The sequence below is a fragment of the Mixophyes fleayi genome, chromosome 1 (assembly GCF_038048845.1).
Source record: "Mixophyes fleayi isolate aMixFle1 chromosome 1, aMixFle1.hap1, whole genome shotgun sequence".
In the NCBI taxonomy this organism is placed as follows: Eukaryota; Metazoa; Chordata; class Amphibia; order Anura; family Limnodynastidae; genus Mixophyes; species Mixophyes fleayi.
The window spans coordinates 113998529-114017319 of NC_134402.1; the positions used below are offsets into that span (position 1 = coordinate 113998529).

The 18791-nt window shown below is 35.7% G+C and overlaps 1 protein-coding gene across 1 annotated transcript in view; it reads left to right on the forward strand.

Annotated features, from left to right (window-relative positions):
* The window catches only part of SLC7A11 (solute carrier family 7 member 11), a 135814-nt gene that overhangs the window by 104121 nt on the left and 12902 nt on the right, over positions 1 to 18791 (forward strand). The window contains exons 7-11 of the mRNA XM_075199805.1: positions 603 to 726; positions 3347 to 3450; positions 4798 to 4894; positions 15506 to 15655; positions 16623 to 16800. Coding sequence (XP_075055906.1) covers positions 603 to 726; positions 3347 to 3450; positions 4798 to 4894; positions 15506 to 15655; positions 16623 to 16800 — 653 coding nt within the window. The remainder of the gene's footprint in view (positions 1 to 602; positions 727 to 3346; positions 3451 to 4797; positions 4895 to 15505; positions 15656 to 16622; positions 16801 to 18791) is intronic.

An 18791-nucleotide genomic window follows, 5' to 3' on the forward strand; every position in this document is an offset into this window, starting at 1 on the left:
GGGGTATGCTCTGCTCTTCCCGCCAAGATTCCTTAGTCTTAAGTAGTTCATAATTCCCTATCAATCATAACTTGTGTATACACCCTGCGATTCCCTCGCAGAGTGAACCAAACAGTAGGATATGTGACAAGGTTCATTATGATACCACTCATGATGTGATTCCCTTAACCTGTTCAGTGTATTTCATTAATATACATGTAACTCTGATATAACATATAAATACTACTATATTTCGACATAACTAACTATGTGTTGCAACTACCATTAATGTGTGCTATTTTATAAGTATGCGTGTTTGTGCGAATGTATGGTAAAAGACCAATTACTGTTGCTGCCACGTGTAGTGGATGCGTACGCCCTTTCACGCCGTAGCATGCCCTTGTACGTCGTAGCGTACCGTACGCATCTTTTCAGACAAAGACAACCAAGTTTGCTAGACTTTAATTGAAATGACTTTATCCAATTTGCTGACTTCGACAATATTCAGTGTTTTATTACTTATTCTGACATGTAGTATTGTGGATGTAATTCCAGTTGATAGTTTTTGTCAGAGCTGAATATAAATGAATTGCATATAATTTTTAATTTTTATTTTTTTTCAGAAACATACCACTTGCAATATGTATATCAATGGCGATTGTAACAATTGGATATGTCTTAACTAACGTGGCATACTATACAACCATTACAGCAGAAGAGCTGGTACTGTCAAACGCTGTTGCTGTGGTAAGGAAATAGAAAAGGCAAATGTGATCACTATTTTAAGATTCGAGCAGTAATTTGAGATATTGTAATGAAGATGTTGTTTAGTGTACTTTAACATATGTGTAATAGTTAAAACTATAGTAAGGACTTCTCCACTTTGTATAATATTTACCCCTGCCCTTGGAATCTTCATCTTTTTGCCCCTGTAAAACCATTTAGGAGGAGCCATTGAGCTGAGCTGGCCACGACAGAGTACTACCGTTGTTATTGCACCATTAATGCGTCATGCCACTGCTTCATTTTTCTAACCTTCCAAGACTTAATTTCCCATACGGATATCTACTGGTCATAGAGTTAGAAATGCCCTTAATAATATGCTAAGGCAATATGTATCATATTACACGTTTACACATGACATAGACCTTGGATATGTCTTTGATAACTACAATAGACTACATGTTTATTTTTTTTATATGTTAGAAGCTAATCAGTACCTATTAAGAACTTTGTCACTAGGCACCAAGTATACGTGGAATGACAGACACTCTTGTGTGAATTATAACCTTATTAGATGTTGTCTCAAAGTTCTATGACCATATCAACTTTTAGACAGTTAGTGGAACTCTACTGCAACTTTTAATATCCCTGATAATGTACAGTTAATTTATATATAAGATCTATCATTCTTTATAAACATATGTCTGTATACACAATGCAATTCACCACAGTTTATAGGGTCATTTGTATATTACAATATGATAAAAACAGAAACAATCGTACATTAACACTAAAAAAACAGAAAAAAAAGAATACACTTATTTACTTTTAATGTCAAAATAGTTGTAAGTGCTATTTTACTAAGAGGCTCTTTCATAAATTAAGTAACTAAGACTAAATTCTACAGTATTACAACAGTTCATTTTTCAAATCTTGACCTTTACTTTATTTCCTAGTAATGAAATTTTATTAGCAACAAACAAAACCACTGACTTAGATACAAAGTGTAAAAATTAAGTGCATAGTGATTAAATTTCACAATAGGTTCCATCAATCTCTCCCACACAACAACACTGTCAATGCATCATATGGGAAAGGGCACAATTCAAACGTGCTTGACAAGTCAACATATTTTCTTTTTTAAATTGAGTTTTTGTAGTGTAAGTTTCTATAGCTCTTGATACACGTATGTGAAAATATGGATTTTTAAGCATAATGTTAGTAGAGATGAGCAGTATTTTCTAAACTGTTCCGCGATATATTTAACTTATATCACAACTACAAGATTTTTTGCATATTTCATCATGTGGAATTTGAGTGTTATTATTATTACTAATGTTATCTTTTTTTTATAAAGCATCAGCATATTTCACAGTATACGTAACACACAAATACACAGAACCATAATATAGGATTTTGTGGGTGTATTTGTAAAAATATGTTTTTTGCTTTCATTCGTTTGTGAGGAGTATTATATCTGCTGTATTATATGAATCCTAATAGCAAATGTGTTTTTTGTTGTCAAAAGAAATGTTGGCAAACTTTTCTCGTGCCCATGACCTGGTTGTATGGTTGTAAGCATGTGGGTGGATGTTTACCTGACATAAGCCAGACATAAACCTGGCGTCTATCCTGATGGTGCAGAGCTGGCTGCACCTTGAGATACCTATGACTCAGCATATGAGCATAAATACGCTATTTGTATGGACACCTACTTTAAGTGTAAATTACACCCAACCTGTGTCCAACTCTGTATCACCCTCAATATTCATCTCCACAGAGGTGTACTATGACTATAGGAAAAATAATACCGTCCCCATTATAAGCTGGGACAGGTCCTCGGAAAAAACAAACGCTCAAAGCGTATTTTCTCCAACTTCACCACTGCTGTGTCTGTTTCTAACATTGACTGGAAAGAACCTGTATTACAAACTGACATAGTACAGTATGGGGCCAATTCAATTGGGCCGGGTTATAACGCGGCTTGCGCATCATTACAGTTACTAAGGTAAAAGTACGCAGTATTACCATTAGTACGGTAAGTTTAATGCTGTTTTTAATTAACAGTAATACAATTAGTGACGCATTATTCCTACACTAACTTGGCCGAATTGAATTCTCCGTTTCAACTGTTCTCAGTTGTCATTGGCAAGTCAAGAAGCCATTGCAGTTGAGGTTGAATTTTCCATAGTTTTCGAGGCCCATGGCATAAAACTCCACAATTTTACTAGTTGGAGGGAGTGAAGATGTTAAGTAAAATATGCCATTAATGAAATTAGTCTTTATAGTCTGTGTAAACAGAATAAAATGCTATACAAATTACAGATACCAAAAAGTACTGTAACTCAATCATATACATTGAAGATGGAATTGTGCTGATTTGCAAAGATTTAAGGAATCCAGCAAAGGGGACATAGAGGTCTTTAGGATTAACTCAAAAAGTACCAAAGGATCACAGGTGAAAGATAGGGACAGTTTGAAAGCACACTTGTTAAATTTAAAAGAATGTATATGGTACAATACTTTAGTCAAAGTAAGTCAATATTTGTTAAAACTTTGTTAGAATTGGTTCTGCTGTAAGCATCAGTAAAATGGAAAAAAACTAGGCATGAGTAAAACTTTCTCACAAAAAATTTCCTTTCAGACATATGCAGAACGTCTCCTGGGAAACTTCTCACTGGCAGTTCCCATCTTTGTTGCTTTATCTTGCTTTGGTTCCATGAACGGTGGTATTTTTGCTGTGTCCAGGTGAGATGATAATAATAACAGTAATAGTAATAATATTTTCATTTCTTAAGAGAAGTACAAAAGTACAAAGGAATTACATCCAGTTTTCCAACAAGAACGGCCATGCATACATGTATATATTAACATGGGGCCATACCAAGTTTTGTAAAGTTGCAGTCATTCCCTGACAGAAAATAGTGTCGGCCTTTTGTTATAAGACTATAACATGCTATTCTTGGACTGCTGCTGGCTTGTACTATACTATACACTTATCAAATTTATTTTATTGTAGCGGAAAGGATATCTATTAAGTTTTGACTTTCTATCCTTTTCATTTGTCTTCTCTGTAATAGATCAAGCACTTTATAGTGCTCAAGATTTTATCTGAAACCTGACACAAATCTTTAGGAGATGTGTATTTCTCTAGACATAATCAGTAAAAAAAAGTTTTCATTATTGAAATAGCTACATGCCCCCATTTATTTATTTTTTGTTTATTAATTATGTAGTGTTACAAGCTTATAAAGAGTTAGCCAATGATAATGACAAATTTAAGTTTATTAGTGCCACATGTTTTGATCCATCCATTCAGCACTACCAGCATGACTAATTAATCAGATCAATGAGGAACTTAGCTACTTGGCAAAACTCCACTGATCTGTTGTTCTGTAGATAAACCACCACAAGCATTGTTATGTGCACTTCTCTCTGTCAGACGATGACTGTACATATGTTTCAGAATAAATCTAACTCAATATGATTCAATTTTGATAGGGTGTGGTGATAGTCTTGTAACCCACATATGATCATGTTTGTCAGAGTGGTCAATCTGACCAACCAAAATGACACAGTGTGTATAGATTTTGTGATGCATTTAGTGTCTCATTGAACAGCTTTAGATAACACTGCTTAAATGCTATTAGGTTTATTGGCCACGGATGTACTAAACTAGCTTACATACTACAATATTGATCATAAGACCTTCTGCATTGAAGGAGTGTCACTTAATACAGATAGAGCAATATTGATTGTGTGGTCTACCACCTTCTAAAGTGATGAAGGTGTGTCAGAGCTATGGGAATGTAGTGCAGTTACAGGTATGTGACAAGGTGAGTGCTTAAAGTGAAAGGTGCTCACTCAGTGGAGCCATTAGTCCATCTCTAGGTCAAATAGGCACATATATGTATATATTGTAAAAGATTTATGCAATACAAAACAAACAACATACATTCTATTTTATTTTAATGTGTTTCTAAAATGATAACATTATATATCAGTGTGCCATTGTTGATGATATATGAGCATATTCAGGTAAACAGCAATAAACACTGTTAAAATAAATGCATTATTCAATATTTATTCCATTAGGATGTTCTACGTTGCATCCCGAGAGGGTCACCTTCCAGAGATCCTCTCTATGATTCATGTGCACAAGCATACTCCATTACCAGCTGTTATTGTTTTGGTAAGCTAAATAACATCTTTAACTACTCTTATTTATTAATAATTATTTTACAGTGCATTGAAATGAATTTTATTAACATTTGTCCAACATCTTCCGCTTTGTAATAACCTATTACAAATCTTTCCTGCATCTAACTAAATGTTTACCCAGATGGTCACATTGTAAAGTAGATTGTTCAATGATCATGCAGTCATGTAATACCTGACTATATATTCCTAAGGCTTTACATGTACACATATTGCATTGGCCTTTGCTTTGTTCAGTCAATGGTGAACGCAGTATTCCAAATAGTGATCAATAGATCAATTTGAAAAATGCAGCATAAGGTCCAGTACTTCTTCCAGATTTTAATGTATTGGGTGCTTGAAAGAAGTACTGAAAATACTGACAGGGCATTCATCATAGTGATATACTGATCCCTGGATCAAGGCTGCTTAAGCTGTGTTCATCACCTAGAGAACAAGGCATAAGGCAATGCCCCATGGGAAATATAAATCTCCCTGTAAACACATAAGGAGTTTACGAATTGTTTAAATTTTATGTAAGATATTTTGATTACTATCAATTTCCATTTGCAAGAACAGTTTTGGACAAACACTTATTTTTCACATGCCCCTTATATGTAGAAATTTGGGGTCTCCATTCCTTTCCCCCTATTACATGAAGCTGAGAGTGACTGTAGTCCCCCTAGTTTACTTCAATAGAGATGAATAGAGAAAACTTTTCAGAAACAAGATGAGATTTAGGTGTACGTGAGAAAGAGGTTCTGTTTGTCAAAGATGGTCTCCCCCTTTAAATATAAATATTGAGCCATTTTGTTGGCACCATCTATTTAGTACTTCCATTGAATGAGGTTTCTGATACAGATACTGGTAGTAGAGTAACATTTTATAGATCTACTGCTTCTAGTAGTTCTCCATTCTTTGTGAGAGCAACTTCAGTTTTATTTATTTATTCATTCAGTATTATTTATAAGGTAAAAACTAGATAAAATGGACATAACATGTTGTTCATCTTATTTTAGATGACACTCTGTTATCTGATTTTCCATACTGCCTTAGCTAAATCCTTTAGTGCAATCCTAATTGCAGTTGTACTGATCTGAATAGCTAATACACTTTTGGAAGTAAATATGGAACGGCATGCAAAGGTCATACCTGCAATAAGTACTTCTGCCCTCTACCGAACTACGCATAACTAGCCACCTGAATGAGAAAGAAAAGGCTGGATTTATTAAAAATGATCAACATACACTTATTACTAATATGTATGCATATAGTAGCAATTAAGTTTGACTTAAAACAATAATTTATATTTTCCACTCCATTACTCTGATCCACACCAGTCCATCAAATGAAACACTGAAGTTAAAGGCCCTCACCAAACCTTCATTGCGACTCTCCTTCTGATATTTCTGAGATGATGCATTGGCCCCTACACACTTCTCCTCGGGCACTGTTGCCCCTCTGTTTTTTACTATAGTAGGATGGGAGGCAGGTATCCTCTGCTCCTGTTGGACTGGGAGTGTGACATCATAGCCCAGCCCCACACTCCAAGCCCCCTGACTCCTTACTGACATTAAGGAGCAGCAGCCAGTAGCAGGACAGTATGGAATTCAGTAAGTATTTTAGGGCCCCGTAATCTAGGGCACCCTGGATTCTCCTATTGGCATCGCGATTTCCACTACTGAATTCTGTATACACACAACTCTGGGCACCATAAGACCTGCCCCATCTGGTAGCCGCACCTTGTTTGCACAAAATATTATTTAGCTACACTGGATCACAGTGCAGAATATAATGTCTTTGTCCCCTCCTCAGAATAAAACACAAAACTTCATTTTTGCAAGAAAAGAGGTTTGACAAACTATCTGTGCAAGAGTTATCTCTCTGTATTTTGGTACCTGAGGCACAGGGCTACTTTACTTAATCCTATGGACATGTTATAAAGATAATGGTAATGACAAAGACCGAGTATTAGTACATTCACTAAGAAAGACAAAATCTTTTCAAATAAATAGATTCAATTATGGTGAAAAAATATAATTTTTGATCGATGATAATCAGTTATTTATAGTTATCGACTGTCGCTTTAAACAGTGTGTCATGCTTCTCTGGAGACCTAAACTTGTCCATGTTGCTTAGGAAGAAAATGATAAATCATTAGTATAGCATTACTTTTGTTTCTTTCATTATTTTATTGCATTTGAAGGCCATGCAGCATCACGCTGTTATCAGTTTCACTGGCAGATTTGTGCATCTGCTCCTGGTATTTAACTCTCGGAGGCAGGAAAGTAAATCACTTCTTATTAGTGTGTGTTCCCTGGGATTGTATGGATGGAAAGGGACTGATTATTTCAGGCTTCTTCCCAGACATGAAGTCTTTTGAAACAGAGGTATGACTAATAAAACCTAAATTTGCTTAATTGGAAGTGAAGTAAAGCTCTATCGTCTGAGAATTCGCAATGGGCTCATCAGAGGCACCACTGTAATGAAGGACACAAACAAGTGTACACATTTGTAATGGGAAAAAAACTAGTTGGTAAATTGATTCTGTGTTTAAAAGCGTGTTTTACAGGCAAAATGCAAGATATAAAAACATGCACATAGAGAAATGACTGGAGAATAAAACATTGCAGTGGAAATTCTATATAGTAAGCATATCAAATACTACTATCTAGCACTAAGACAAAAAGCATAAGTCATAAATTATGCCTACAAAATTAATTATCTCTCATTTTAAATATTTCTTAAGGAATAAAACATTATATTACTTTCACTATTTTCAAAAATAAGAATATTAAAACCATTATTTCAAAACCATTATTTTAAAATACGGGTTGCTGTCCTCATACTTCACATGAAAGAAAGTAAAACCTGGTGAAATTTTTATGGTCTCTTGTAGCAGATAGATGATATGGACCTAGTGTCTGTGACTGAACAACCATTAGGGGACTAGCGAGCTCAGACAACCAGAAGTGCTCGTTGTAACTGAGCAACCAGCAGTAGAAGCAGCACAGAGTGGTGGCACATTCCTGTGCCCACTGTTCCTGACAGTATGACACTATATAAGGGGCACGAAGAGTGGCTGACTTTAGCCTTCTTTAAAAAGCTACTTAGTATGTCAGAATTTTTTTTTTATTTATTTGTGGCTGGTAGTATATTTTTAAGTTAGACTATCTGTTAGGAGGAGCCAGTGCAAGAGATACTCCTAGTGATCTAGGAGATGCATGTGGTGCATGTGTGAACCAGAAACTTTATTTCTATATTTCTTTAAATGAATTTAACAGTTTTTCAGATCACAACTGAAAATTATTATTACCTGTGCTCAAGCAAGGACCCATGGAAAACATGCAATGTTAGGTGTCAGAATCTGCCTGTAGCTTATGCATTACATGCTGCTTTGCCTGGCAGCTCCTGTCTTTTGTCCTTATTATTATTGCAGCAGTACCTCTGATTATTAGAAGTGCTGCTATTGTGCTTTTCATGTTGCATTAGGGGTTAACCCATTCTCCAATTATCCCATACACCTGGGTGTGTTCTCATTTCCCTTATATATACCTGTCACTCCCAGCACACAGGGCTGCTTATTGATGTTACACCCTGTGGTTTCTTCCTCCTGCTTTGCTCCTGTGATTATGCTGCATTGGTATCTCAACATACATTCTGCTGACCTGTTTTCATCTGTGAACCTGGTACTTTCCTGTGCATTTCCCTGTACTTGCTGCCTGGAATCTTTCCACACCTCCCGTTTACCTGAAACTGTGTATACCTGGTAATTTCTGCAAGACCATTATTACATCATCTGTTCAGACTCTTCAGCAATAAACTTGTATGTTTTTCACCTTATTCATGGCTCTTTAGCTGTATTTCCTACATTGATTCGTGACATTAGGGTTCCCTGAGTTCTGGATTTTTGAAACAAGAAAAAGAAATACATTTTTATTATAAATGTATTTTTATTAATGATTATAGCATTCAGTGTTTTTTTGTATTTATTTAGAGTTGTATGTAGAGTTGTTTCCATGTGTTTTGATACGATTATATTGCATATTTGCATTGTGCATATCCTGCACTGTGTTCTCTCTGCAGGGCCGCCAAGAGGATTTTCGGGCTCCAGTATAGAAATCTTCTGGGGTTCCTTTCCTAGCTGTCGAAGGGGGTGTGAACACACTAGATTGGTGGCCCTTCCTACACAGGCAGGCCTGGGGTCCGTTCCTTTGCACCTGCTCCCCCTCCCATTGGGTGTGTTTAAATTGCGTCTACATGCTTTTATTATACTGCATCTGCACGTGAATGCCCTTAGATCAGGCCTGTCCAACCTGCGGCCCTCCAGATGTTGTGAAACTACAAGTTCCAGCATGCCCTTCCAGCTATCAACAGGTTGTCTACTGGCAAAGCATGCTGGGGCTTGTAGTTTTATAAACATCTAGAGGGCCGCAGGTTGGACAGGCCTGCCTTAGATCCTCCCCTTTAAGTGCAAAGTGAAACAAGTATCACATAAAAGTTCTGTGCATGCGCAGTGCAGAGTAATTGCACTTACATATAACTCTAATTCACCCCTTAAGGGTTCTATTGAATCCCTTGATGGTACATTTTATGAAAAATTAATGTATGTGCTGACATGGCTGCTAAGTCATCTTACGTAATGTTTTATAGTGTTTTAGTACATTATGATTACATTTTTATTCAAGTCTGCTCTAGATGTTTAAAAAAAATCAAGTTTCATCAATACTAAGGCAATAGGAAAAAGTCCAAATGACAATCATGTAACCATTTACTGCCACCGCATTTAATAGCCTGTTTTATATATAAAATAATTCATGCATTGCTTGAGGAAGGATTACGAAGCATCTGAAGTACATGCTATCAAGAGACAGACTAAGCCTATTCAGTGTGCAGCATACACATAAATACCCATAAGTCTACCTTGAAATTAGAAAGTCTGTGGATTAAAAAAAACCAAAAAAACCAAAGCATTTATGTGGTTTTCAGACAGCTAAGAAAGTGACAGCATTGGCTGTCTAAATAGTTATTGTTTTGACCTTGAGTTCTTAGAGGAATTGGTAAGAAAAATAGGAGCTTGCAACTGACAGAAAATATTCACAGCAGCTGTAATGTGATAAAAAAACAATACATTAAATAAGCTCAGTACTCTTCTTTCAGTTGATGGTTAGAAATGATTATGATGTTGTTCTGTCTAAGCATTTATATAATAATTAGTATTAGATTATATTTACTTGCCAACCTCATAATGGCTCTTAAAATAGTTGTGCATCAAACAGAGCGTATATGTAAAAACTGCATGTAAAAAACACAAATACTAGTATCGTGTAGGAAAGCAATTTGTGAATGCTTGGTACATTTGGAAAATACAACGCAACATACTCTAGCTATGTAAAAAAATGTAATTGTGTGTGGCCTCTTTTTATCCTCAATAAAATGTCCTCCATTAAAAATTTGCACTAGTGTGATCATATGGAGCCGATATGACTTTCTGTAGAACTATCTGTTCAATTAAAGCTGTGTACACACCTATGCAATCTTATTTCAGATACAATTTCTGTAACAATTTCAACAAATGATTGAAGTCCTGATTGCACATGCACACACCTACACAAAATAACTTCAGATCTGTGATCTTCATCTCTCATAACCATCTGCTGAAAAGATGATGACTGTAGACACTCTACAGATATCTGCCTACGCTGTTGGTCATAAGTGCGTACACACTCTTGCAATATCTAAACAAACAGTCTTGAATTGTGCGATCGCGATAATTGCATAGATGTGTACCCAGCTTAAATAGGATCACTACATTATCAACCTGGCTTTCGGGATGTGATATGCAGCCAATGGATGTTGGTTACATTGTCAATTTTATCATTTTTACAAGTTGAAAAACATAACAAGGTACTGAAGTAGTGACAGCTGCATTATACATGGGAGAATCCATGAAATATAGTAGCAATAAGCAAGGTCAGAATAGATAAAGGAACAAAAATAAACAATACATCTGTAACAAGTCCTGTTTGACGTACTCTGGTATACAGTACACATGCATCATATACTAGGTTAGGTCATTTATAATTACCAATAGCAGTAAGGAAATTAACAAATTTCTGTAGCACAGAGAAACATCTATTATAATAAACACCAGGGGGTAAATGTATGAATCTCCGGATTCTTCATCTCCGGCGTGTTCAGCCTCTTCAGCGCTTAAATTTAAAGCGGCGCTGCATTGTAAAGCGAAACTTCCCTTTACAATGCAGCGTCGCTTTAAATTTAAGCGCTGAAGAGGCTGAACACGCCGGAGATGAAGAATCCGGAGATTCATACATTTACCCCCAGATATTTGAGACTATTTAGAATTTTCCCACCATAAAAAATATCTATTGTATTTCAATAAACAAAAATCCTTAAATGCTTAATTTCATGGTAGGGTTCATAGATTGTTTCCAGTATTTAGCAATCAACAGTCTAGTAATTATACACAAATGATATGTATGATATGGCTATAAGATGAAACTAAATGATGACGCCCAGAATGGCAAGGAACAATCTAAGGATAAGGTATTATTAGTGAATTATGTGAGTTAGTTAGTTTCTTGTAACATTTTAATAAAATAATGGCAAATACACAAATGTAATACTTTATATAAATTAATTTTTTTATTTATTGGCCCATGCTAGGCGTTTTTCCCTCATTGCTGGTGTCAGCTTTTGTTTCTTGACTGGTTGACATGCTTTAAACCCAAACTCTGAAGGGCACCTCCAAACAGTTTTTAAAGAAATGTTAGTTCCTGCTTCCTTCCACACCATCACACGTTTTCCTGTCAATTGTTGGTTCTCTCTTGCAATTTTCTTGAGCAGTCTGTGTAGTTTTACCAATACATTCGCATCGGGGAGGCGATTTAGCCAGGTTGTGCTGCCACCTGGTTGAAAAATATGGCAACAAACTGCCTAAATTAAACTATTATGTTGTATGTTTTCATCATAGACTATAAATCAGAACATAGTTACTATATAGTCACTAATTTTGAGGTACAAACCTTAAAAAAACAACAACAAAAGTTTAAAAATTCCTAATTCATTGTCCAACCACTGTAGAACCCAGTTATAGTTATAGTCACATAGTTTGCTGAAAGCCACCTATTTTACGACCATTTATCCAAAACATATCTGAACAGAATAGATATACTTGTGTAATATCTGAGGCAACAGGTACCAGTAGCAAGAGTTTAAACAGTTCTCAAAATGGCATTTTATAGCCTTATGAATGCCCCTGCTTATTCAAAGGATGAACTTCAGGTTTTTTCCCAATTCAGCATGGATATTAAGTTTTGAAAGGACGAGGAGTCTGTGAATAAACAATAACAAGTAGATATAGTGTGCCTGATTCATCGAAGCAAGCATACTGAGCGCTGCCTGCCTTTGTTGTAAAAGTAGCAGATCTAAAGTTACATGCGGTGATACATTTGGGTGTAGGTCTGCTAATCTCTACTACACAAGACACTGCAGGATACGTCCAATACTTATGTGGAATATAAATTTGGATAAGAATGCGCAGAAATAAAACAATTAATGTTACCTGTTAATGATATAGGCATGAGTGATAAAACCGTTAAAAAATGGGTTTGTATTTTATGGAAGAAAATATAAAAATATTTATTAAGATGTTCTTAATTTTGTACTGAACATAAAATAAATTTTTTACTGTTGCTGATTGCAAACATATGTTATAGCATGCATGTGAATCACTAGTAATCAGGACTTAGACTGCAGCTGGAGCAAGAGTTCTAGAAAATACCTTCTAGATGCCCAAAGCTTGAATCGGACGTAGCTGCGTGCTCTCAAGTTTGGCACGGCCTTCCTGTACATTGATTATGGGCGAATGCCCCTTACATGTCCCATTCCCTCCCTGAAATTGTAAGCTGAGTATTGCGTACGAAGATGAATTGAATGTTGCTGCGTTTTAATTGCATATGGTCCGGTTCTGGGCATGCACAGATCAAATTTGCAGATTACATGCACAAAATCTGCATTTCCGTTCCTTGATGAATCAGGCCCAGTATGTCTCCTCTTTTTTATTCAACTTGGTTGGCAATATATCTAAAGACACGATAGGGACAAATGGACAAATGGAAAGTGGTTATTGAGGATTGAGAAAGTGCTTTACTTATTTTTAAAAGACTGATTTGAGAATGTCAGACTGCAGGTATGAATGTTGAAAAATTATACATATTTATTTCAATTGCCAAGATGAAAGCGTGAATCTGAGTTTCAAATTTCTGTAGATCTGGTAGAGGAGTACTGAATTTACAAGATACTGTTATTTGTTATAGGACTCAATCATGGAACAAACTTCAAGTGGTCCTTCGAATTTCATTAACAAGTCTCAATGACTGCATCCAGGGTTAAATACCAGGCTCCATGTCATTGAAAGCGGATACATACACTGAATTTCAGTTTCTTCTCAAATTGTCAATGTAGCTATTTCCTCCAAAGTCACACTTCATCAATTTGGTTTATGGCAGCATATAATATTAGTGCATGCATAAGTTAATGACCCTTTTTTGCTTTTGGAATATGTGTGTTATATTGTAAGCTTGTGAGCAGGACCTTCTTACCTCTCTGTCTGTCTGTATTACCTAATATTGTTTAATTATCGTTTACCAATTGTAAAGTGCTATGGAATTTCCGAGCACTATATAAATAAATGTTAATGCTGATTTTGATGCTTTTTTATTTCCTCATTGCATAGTCTTATAGAGTACAAGAACACACATGTTGACATACATTTCAATGTTTGTAATGTATTGGAACAATTCTGCCTATAGATGTCTTTTAAATTAAAATATACCTGGAAAGTGTAAAAGGTGCTCCATTAAAAGTATAGGAGAAACCTGATCTCCACTATCTCCAAGTACCCATAAAAATCCAGTCCTTATTTAACCGCTTACTAAAAAAAGAATGCCCCCATAAATGTGCTCCCTCCATCACCACCTGAAGACCACTTAAATATTTTGTCGGCAACAAGAAATCTAATTTTTGCATACGGATGTAATACCGAGTGCACAAGCGCGCCTACTCCATATTCAGCAAGGAATGTCACCTCAGCCCAGTCTCTGCCCTTCATGCAGTCAATGTCATTTAGTGGTGCTTCTCTTTGTACTTCTGGTAAAAATTGGCTGATTCATATGAAAACTGGATTTGTACTGTGGTCACTCATTTTTGCTACTTTGTAATTTACTATTATTGACTATACCATGGCAAACCTAGACAACATTCTGGGTAGAATTTGGAAACAATCATGAAGTAGAAGGAATCAACGTCTTGGCTCCTCAATGTAGATGATACTGTTTTTTTTTTCCATTTATTAAGTTGTAGTTACTCTTTCAATACAATTTCTGTTTGAATGACACCAGTTTGAGTGGTTGTAGGTCTCAGTAGTAAAGTTTCTTATCAGTGGTTCAAATGGTTTATTTAGCATGGGCATGATTTCAACCCAAAGTTGAGCAAACAGCTACAAGTCTCTGTTGGCTTGTATACAAATATATTGTTTCCTATCCTTCAATGTTATTGTAATACCTCGATAGGTTTTATTTCTAGAGCTGAGTGCTTCTCATCTCTGCTACTCAGGGACCACGAAAGTTCAGATTTCAAGGCTAGCACTGCCTGAGCTCATATAATAGACTGGATCACTGCCTTATATTGATAAATTAAGATAATACCATATGCATGCCCAGTCTGTGACCATGCATAAATTTTAGTATTCATTTTTACCAATGGCTAAACATCATAATGCAGAATATTTTGTTGGCCATTGTATCAGTATCGTCAGTGAGCACATTTTAAAATGGACCCATAAACATTTCCAATTTGCATCAAGTATACTTCTGTTTAGCAAATTCTTCTTACTTCCGTTATTTAGTTTTACATACCGAAGTACTGTTTATGCAAATGTATTCTTTTACAATTGAAATACAGTTGTAATAAGCATCTTAACCCATTTTAACCCATTTAAGCATTAGAGAGTGCAAAATATTTCTATTCCACCTTTCCCATTCTCTCTGGAGAATGATAAATAGCTAATGGAAACTAGAGGAGAGTTAACCATATCCTATTACTAGTTGCTAGTTACAACAAATTGACACTTATTCCAAATGGATATCTGAAGAGAACACAGATTTTAAGTATCTGGGTTTCCATATGTCTGAAAACTATTTGTTAAACTCCATTCCTATTGGTAATTACCGTAAGTTGGCTCAAATAAAAGACAAGTTCCTTTTGGGACAAATGTGTCTACATATGTAGAGCCCTTATAGAAATCAATTAAATATTAATTTGGGCAGTTAAACAACATTCTCTTCTGTTAATGAAGCAAAACTTCCCCCGGTCTGCACCACATGGCTACATACTTATATCCCATAGTGTACTGGCAATCATCCAAACACCTCTGTAATTCAAATATACATATCATTTAACAGATAAACAGATATTTTTGTTTTAAAATGAAAACTCATTTAAAAAGATAAACCTTTATTTTTAAACATGTCTATGAAATTTTCCATAGTGCATTCATTAAAAAAAACAATCTTGTATTTTGCAGCATCCACTAACAATGATAATGCTTTTCACTGGGGATATCTACAGCCTCCTGAATTTTCTTAGCTTTGCTCGATGGCTTTTTATTGGCCTGGTTGTTGTTGGACTCATTTATCTACGATACAAACGACCTGAGATGCATCGTCCTTTCAAGGTACACTCACCTCTCTGTCTGTCTGACATTAATCTTGATATGCCGCACTGATCTTTTCTCAGTGTCACAGGAAATTGAGGAAGATTGTGTATCACCAACTAATATATAGACTTCGCTGTGTGTAACCGTAGCCGACAACATGCCTAGCCACTTATATGAAATGGCCCTGAAAACTTTTCTGTGGAATGTTGACAAAAAGTTTGTGTTGTATCGTATGTGATACTGTTTTGTTTTGTTTTTTTGCTTAAAAATGTTTCAGTTCTTTATAAGTAAGAAGAAATTGCCTTTATTCATGAATATTTTTTTTTTTTTTTAATGATTGATGGCCTTTGCTAGATCATAAAATGTTCTAGCATAGGATGGTTGAAACTAACATATTAGCATATTCTCATCCAAGCTTTAGTTTCGGTACGTCAGTGGTTCAAAACCTGTGTTTGAATGATGATACTCTAAGCTAATATTTCAAAAGTATGCCAAGTTAGTTTACTGGAAACCATGCTTATTTATGCTGGAATTATTTTGAATTATATTTACATAGTTTTAGCTTCAAACTCATTTTTGGTATCGATTATTTTATGTTATTTATGTGCTTATTAACTGTGTGACTTCCATTCTTGTTACACACCTGTGGAATGACCATAAATAACTGTTGAAGTTGGTTTAGAGTATAAGTAATATGTATATGCAATTGACAAAATATTATTAACCCTATATCTTTCTGTCCATATTTACATGAAAATGGTGCTACACCTATTAGTCTGCCAGCCTGTATGCACTAAAGAAATATCCCCCCTACCCCCAACTGCATAGCACAACTAAAATGTAAAACTGTTCAACGGTTCTTCCTAGAAGATTATGCGAAGGAAAACAATGTAAATATAATATGAACATGTAACCAACTAGTCATTTATCTTGTATGTACAATTCGTAATGATATTTAGTTTATTTAATTTGTTTTTTATTTCAGGTGCCAATATTTATTCCAGCATTGTTTTCCTTCACCTGTCTGTTTATGGTTACATTGTCACTATATTCAGACCCCATAAACACTGGGATTGGCTTCGCAATTACCCTAACTGGTGTACCTGCTTACTATCTCTTCATCGTCTGGGATAAGAAGCCAAAATGGTTCAGGAACTTTTCAGGTACAGTAGACTGCTTTGTAATGTAGGAAAAGAAACACTTTGAATTAAACCCAATGCGTCAGTAAATCTCAATGTACTTCCTATTGTTGAGAGGTATTGAATACCATGTAAATAAATGCTGAAAGTACAATTTGAATTTTTGGATTTTAATCAGGGGCATAACATGCAGACACTGGGCTCCATCGCAAAATTTGTGATGTGCTCAGCCATACTGGTTTATATGCTATATACACCCTAATTCTGCTCTGCTGAGCTAGCCCCTACACATACACAAGAGAGCAGAGGCCTTCGTAGAGAATGGACCAGCATAGGAGGACTATCCTCACCGCCCAGCTCCACAGCAACTAAATGGATTGCTGCAGCTGTAGTTCCACTCTTTATAGTGTCACATATACAATATGTCATTTAGCTTTTACTAGTTTTCAATATTCATATTTATCACAACATACTTCCAAAAACGCAACTGTTAAACACATTTATTGAGTATCATAAAGCTTGCTGATATCTATCTGTCCTCACTGAGGTAATGGTTTTGTCATTATGAGGAGGTTCAGCACCCTTTACTCCGCTGTCCCACCACGAGACAAGCCATGAAAAATTGAGATTGTCCCTTGAAATCAAAGATTGCTGATACCTTATTACGAAAATACCTAATTTTCAAAAAATCTGTTTTGGTGACTAGAATACAGAAGTGGAAGCTGCTCAATCAATTTATAGGCTATAGCAGGTGCTTGAAAGGGTGGGGTTATCCTAAAAGGAACAAACACACAAATTTCCCCCCACACACACTGCTATAGCCAGCAAAAGACCTGAAATTTCTACTGTAGATAAAAATGCAAAAGTCTCAGTTGCACACATTTGTAAATGTATGTTAAGTCACCCACCACCTACGGCACTTTTGCTAATAGGGTGGTCCTAACTCTAAACAGTGAGAGTCCCATATATTTGGGCCATATATATGTGTTTTTAAAGTGAGAGCTAACTTACCAAAGAGGTACCCCAGAAGCCTCCAAACCGCAATTCAGCGCCAGTACCCCCTCTTAGCTACTGACACCAACATGCCTCTCAGACAAATACAGAAGTGGAAGCTGCTCAATCAATTTATAGGCTATAGCAGGTGCTTGAAATCGTGGGGTTATCTTAAAAGGAACAAACACACAAATTTTCCCACAGCACACTGCTATAGCCAGCAAAAGACCTGCCATTTCTACTGTAGATAAAAATGCAAAAGTCTTAGTTGCACACATTTGGTGACTAGAAGGTAACATACAATCCTGTGTAAATGCTCCATCTTATTTGTAGCTTAAGAAATAAATATTTAAATGGTTGTGCAGAACATAGTTATTAGGTTCATTTACAAATAAGCATGAATCTTCCTAAATCAATACATGAAGCAGAACATATGACTAAAGAGGTCTCATTTGTTATCAGCAGCTTAATTACAGGTTAAAAGGGAAAGTGGCAAATTTACAATGCAAAGCATTCTATCCAATAGATGCAATAATCCTTAAATTAGTTGATCAGCTGTCTAAGACATGTAAACTAATTTACATTTCAGCAAGTAAGCCGCTTTAAATATGTCAACCAATATAATTTAACTCATTCGCTCCCAAGGGTGGGAAAGGTCCCAGCTCTCTTCTTCCTTACGGTATTCATAAAATAGACTTGATCAGGGCAAGTAATTGAAACTAGGGAGTGTTACCCATGTGAGTGTGCCTGTGCATGGATATTGCTTCTTAATATATTGTGGTCTTATAAACAAAAACAGTGCAAGTCAGAAATAAGGTCAAAAAAACACATGATCGTAGTTTATTAGGTGTTTTTTGCTGCATTTTTATAGGGCTAGAGGTCATGGAACTGCAATGCTTGGAAATAATTATGGCATAAAACATTGTCAGTGCTCAGATTCATCCTGAATGCACATGCAAATCTTTTCCAGACATGTGTTATGTAATGGAAAAGATTTTACTGATGGATAGAAGTAACTGAAT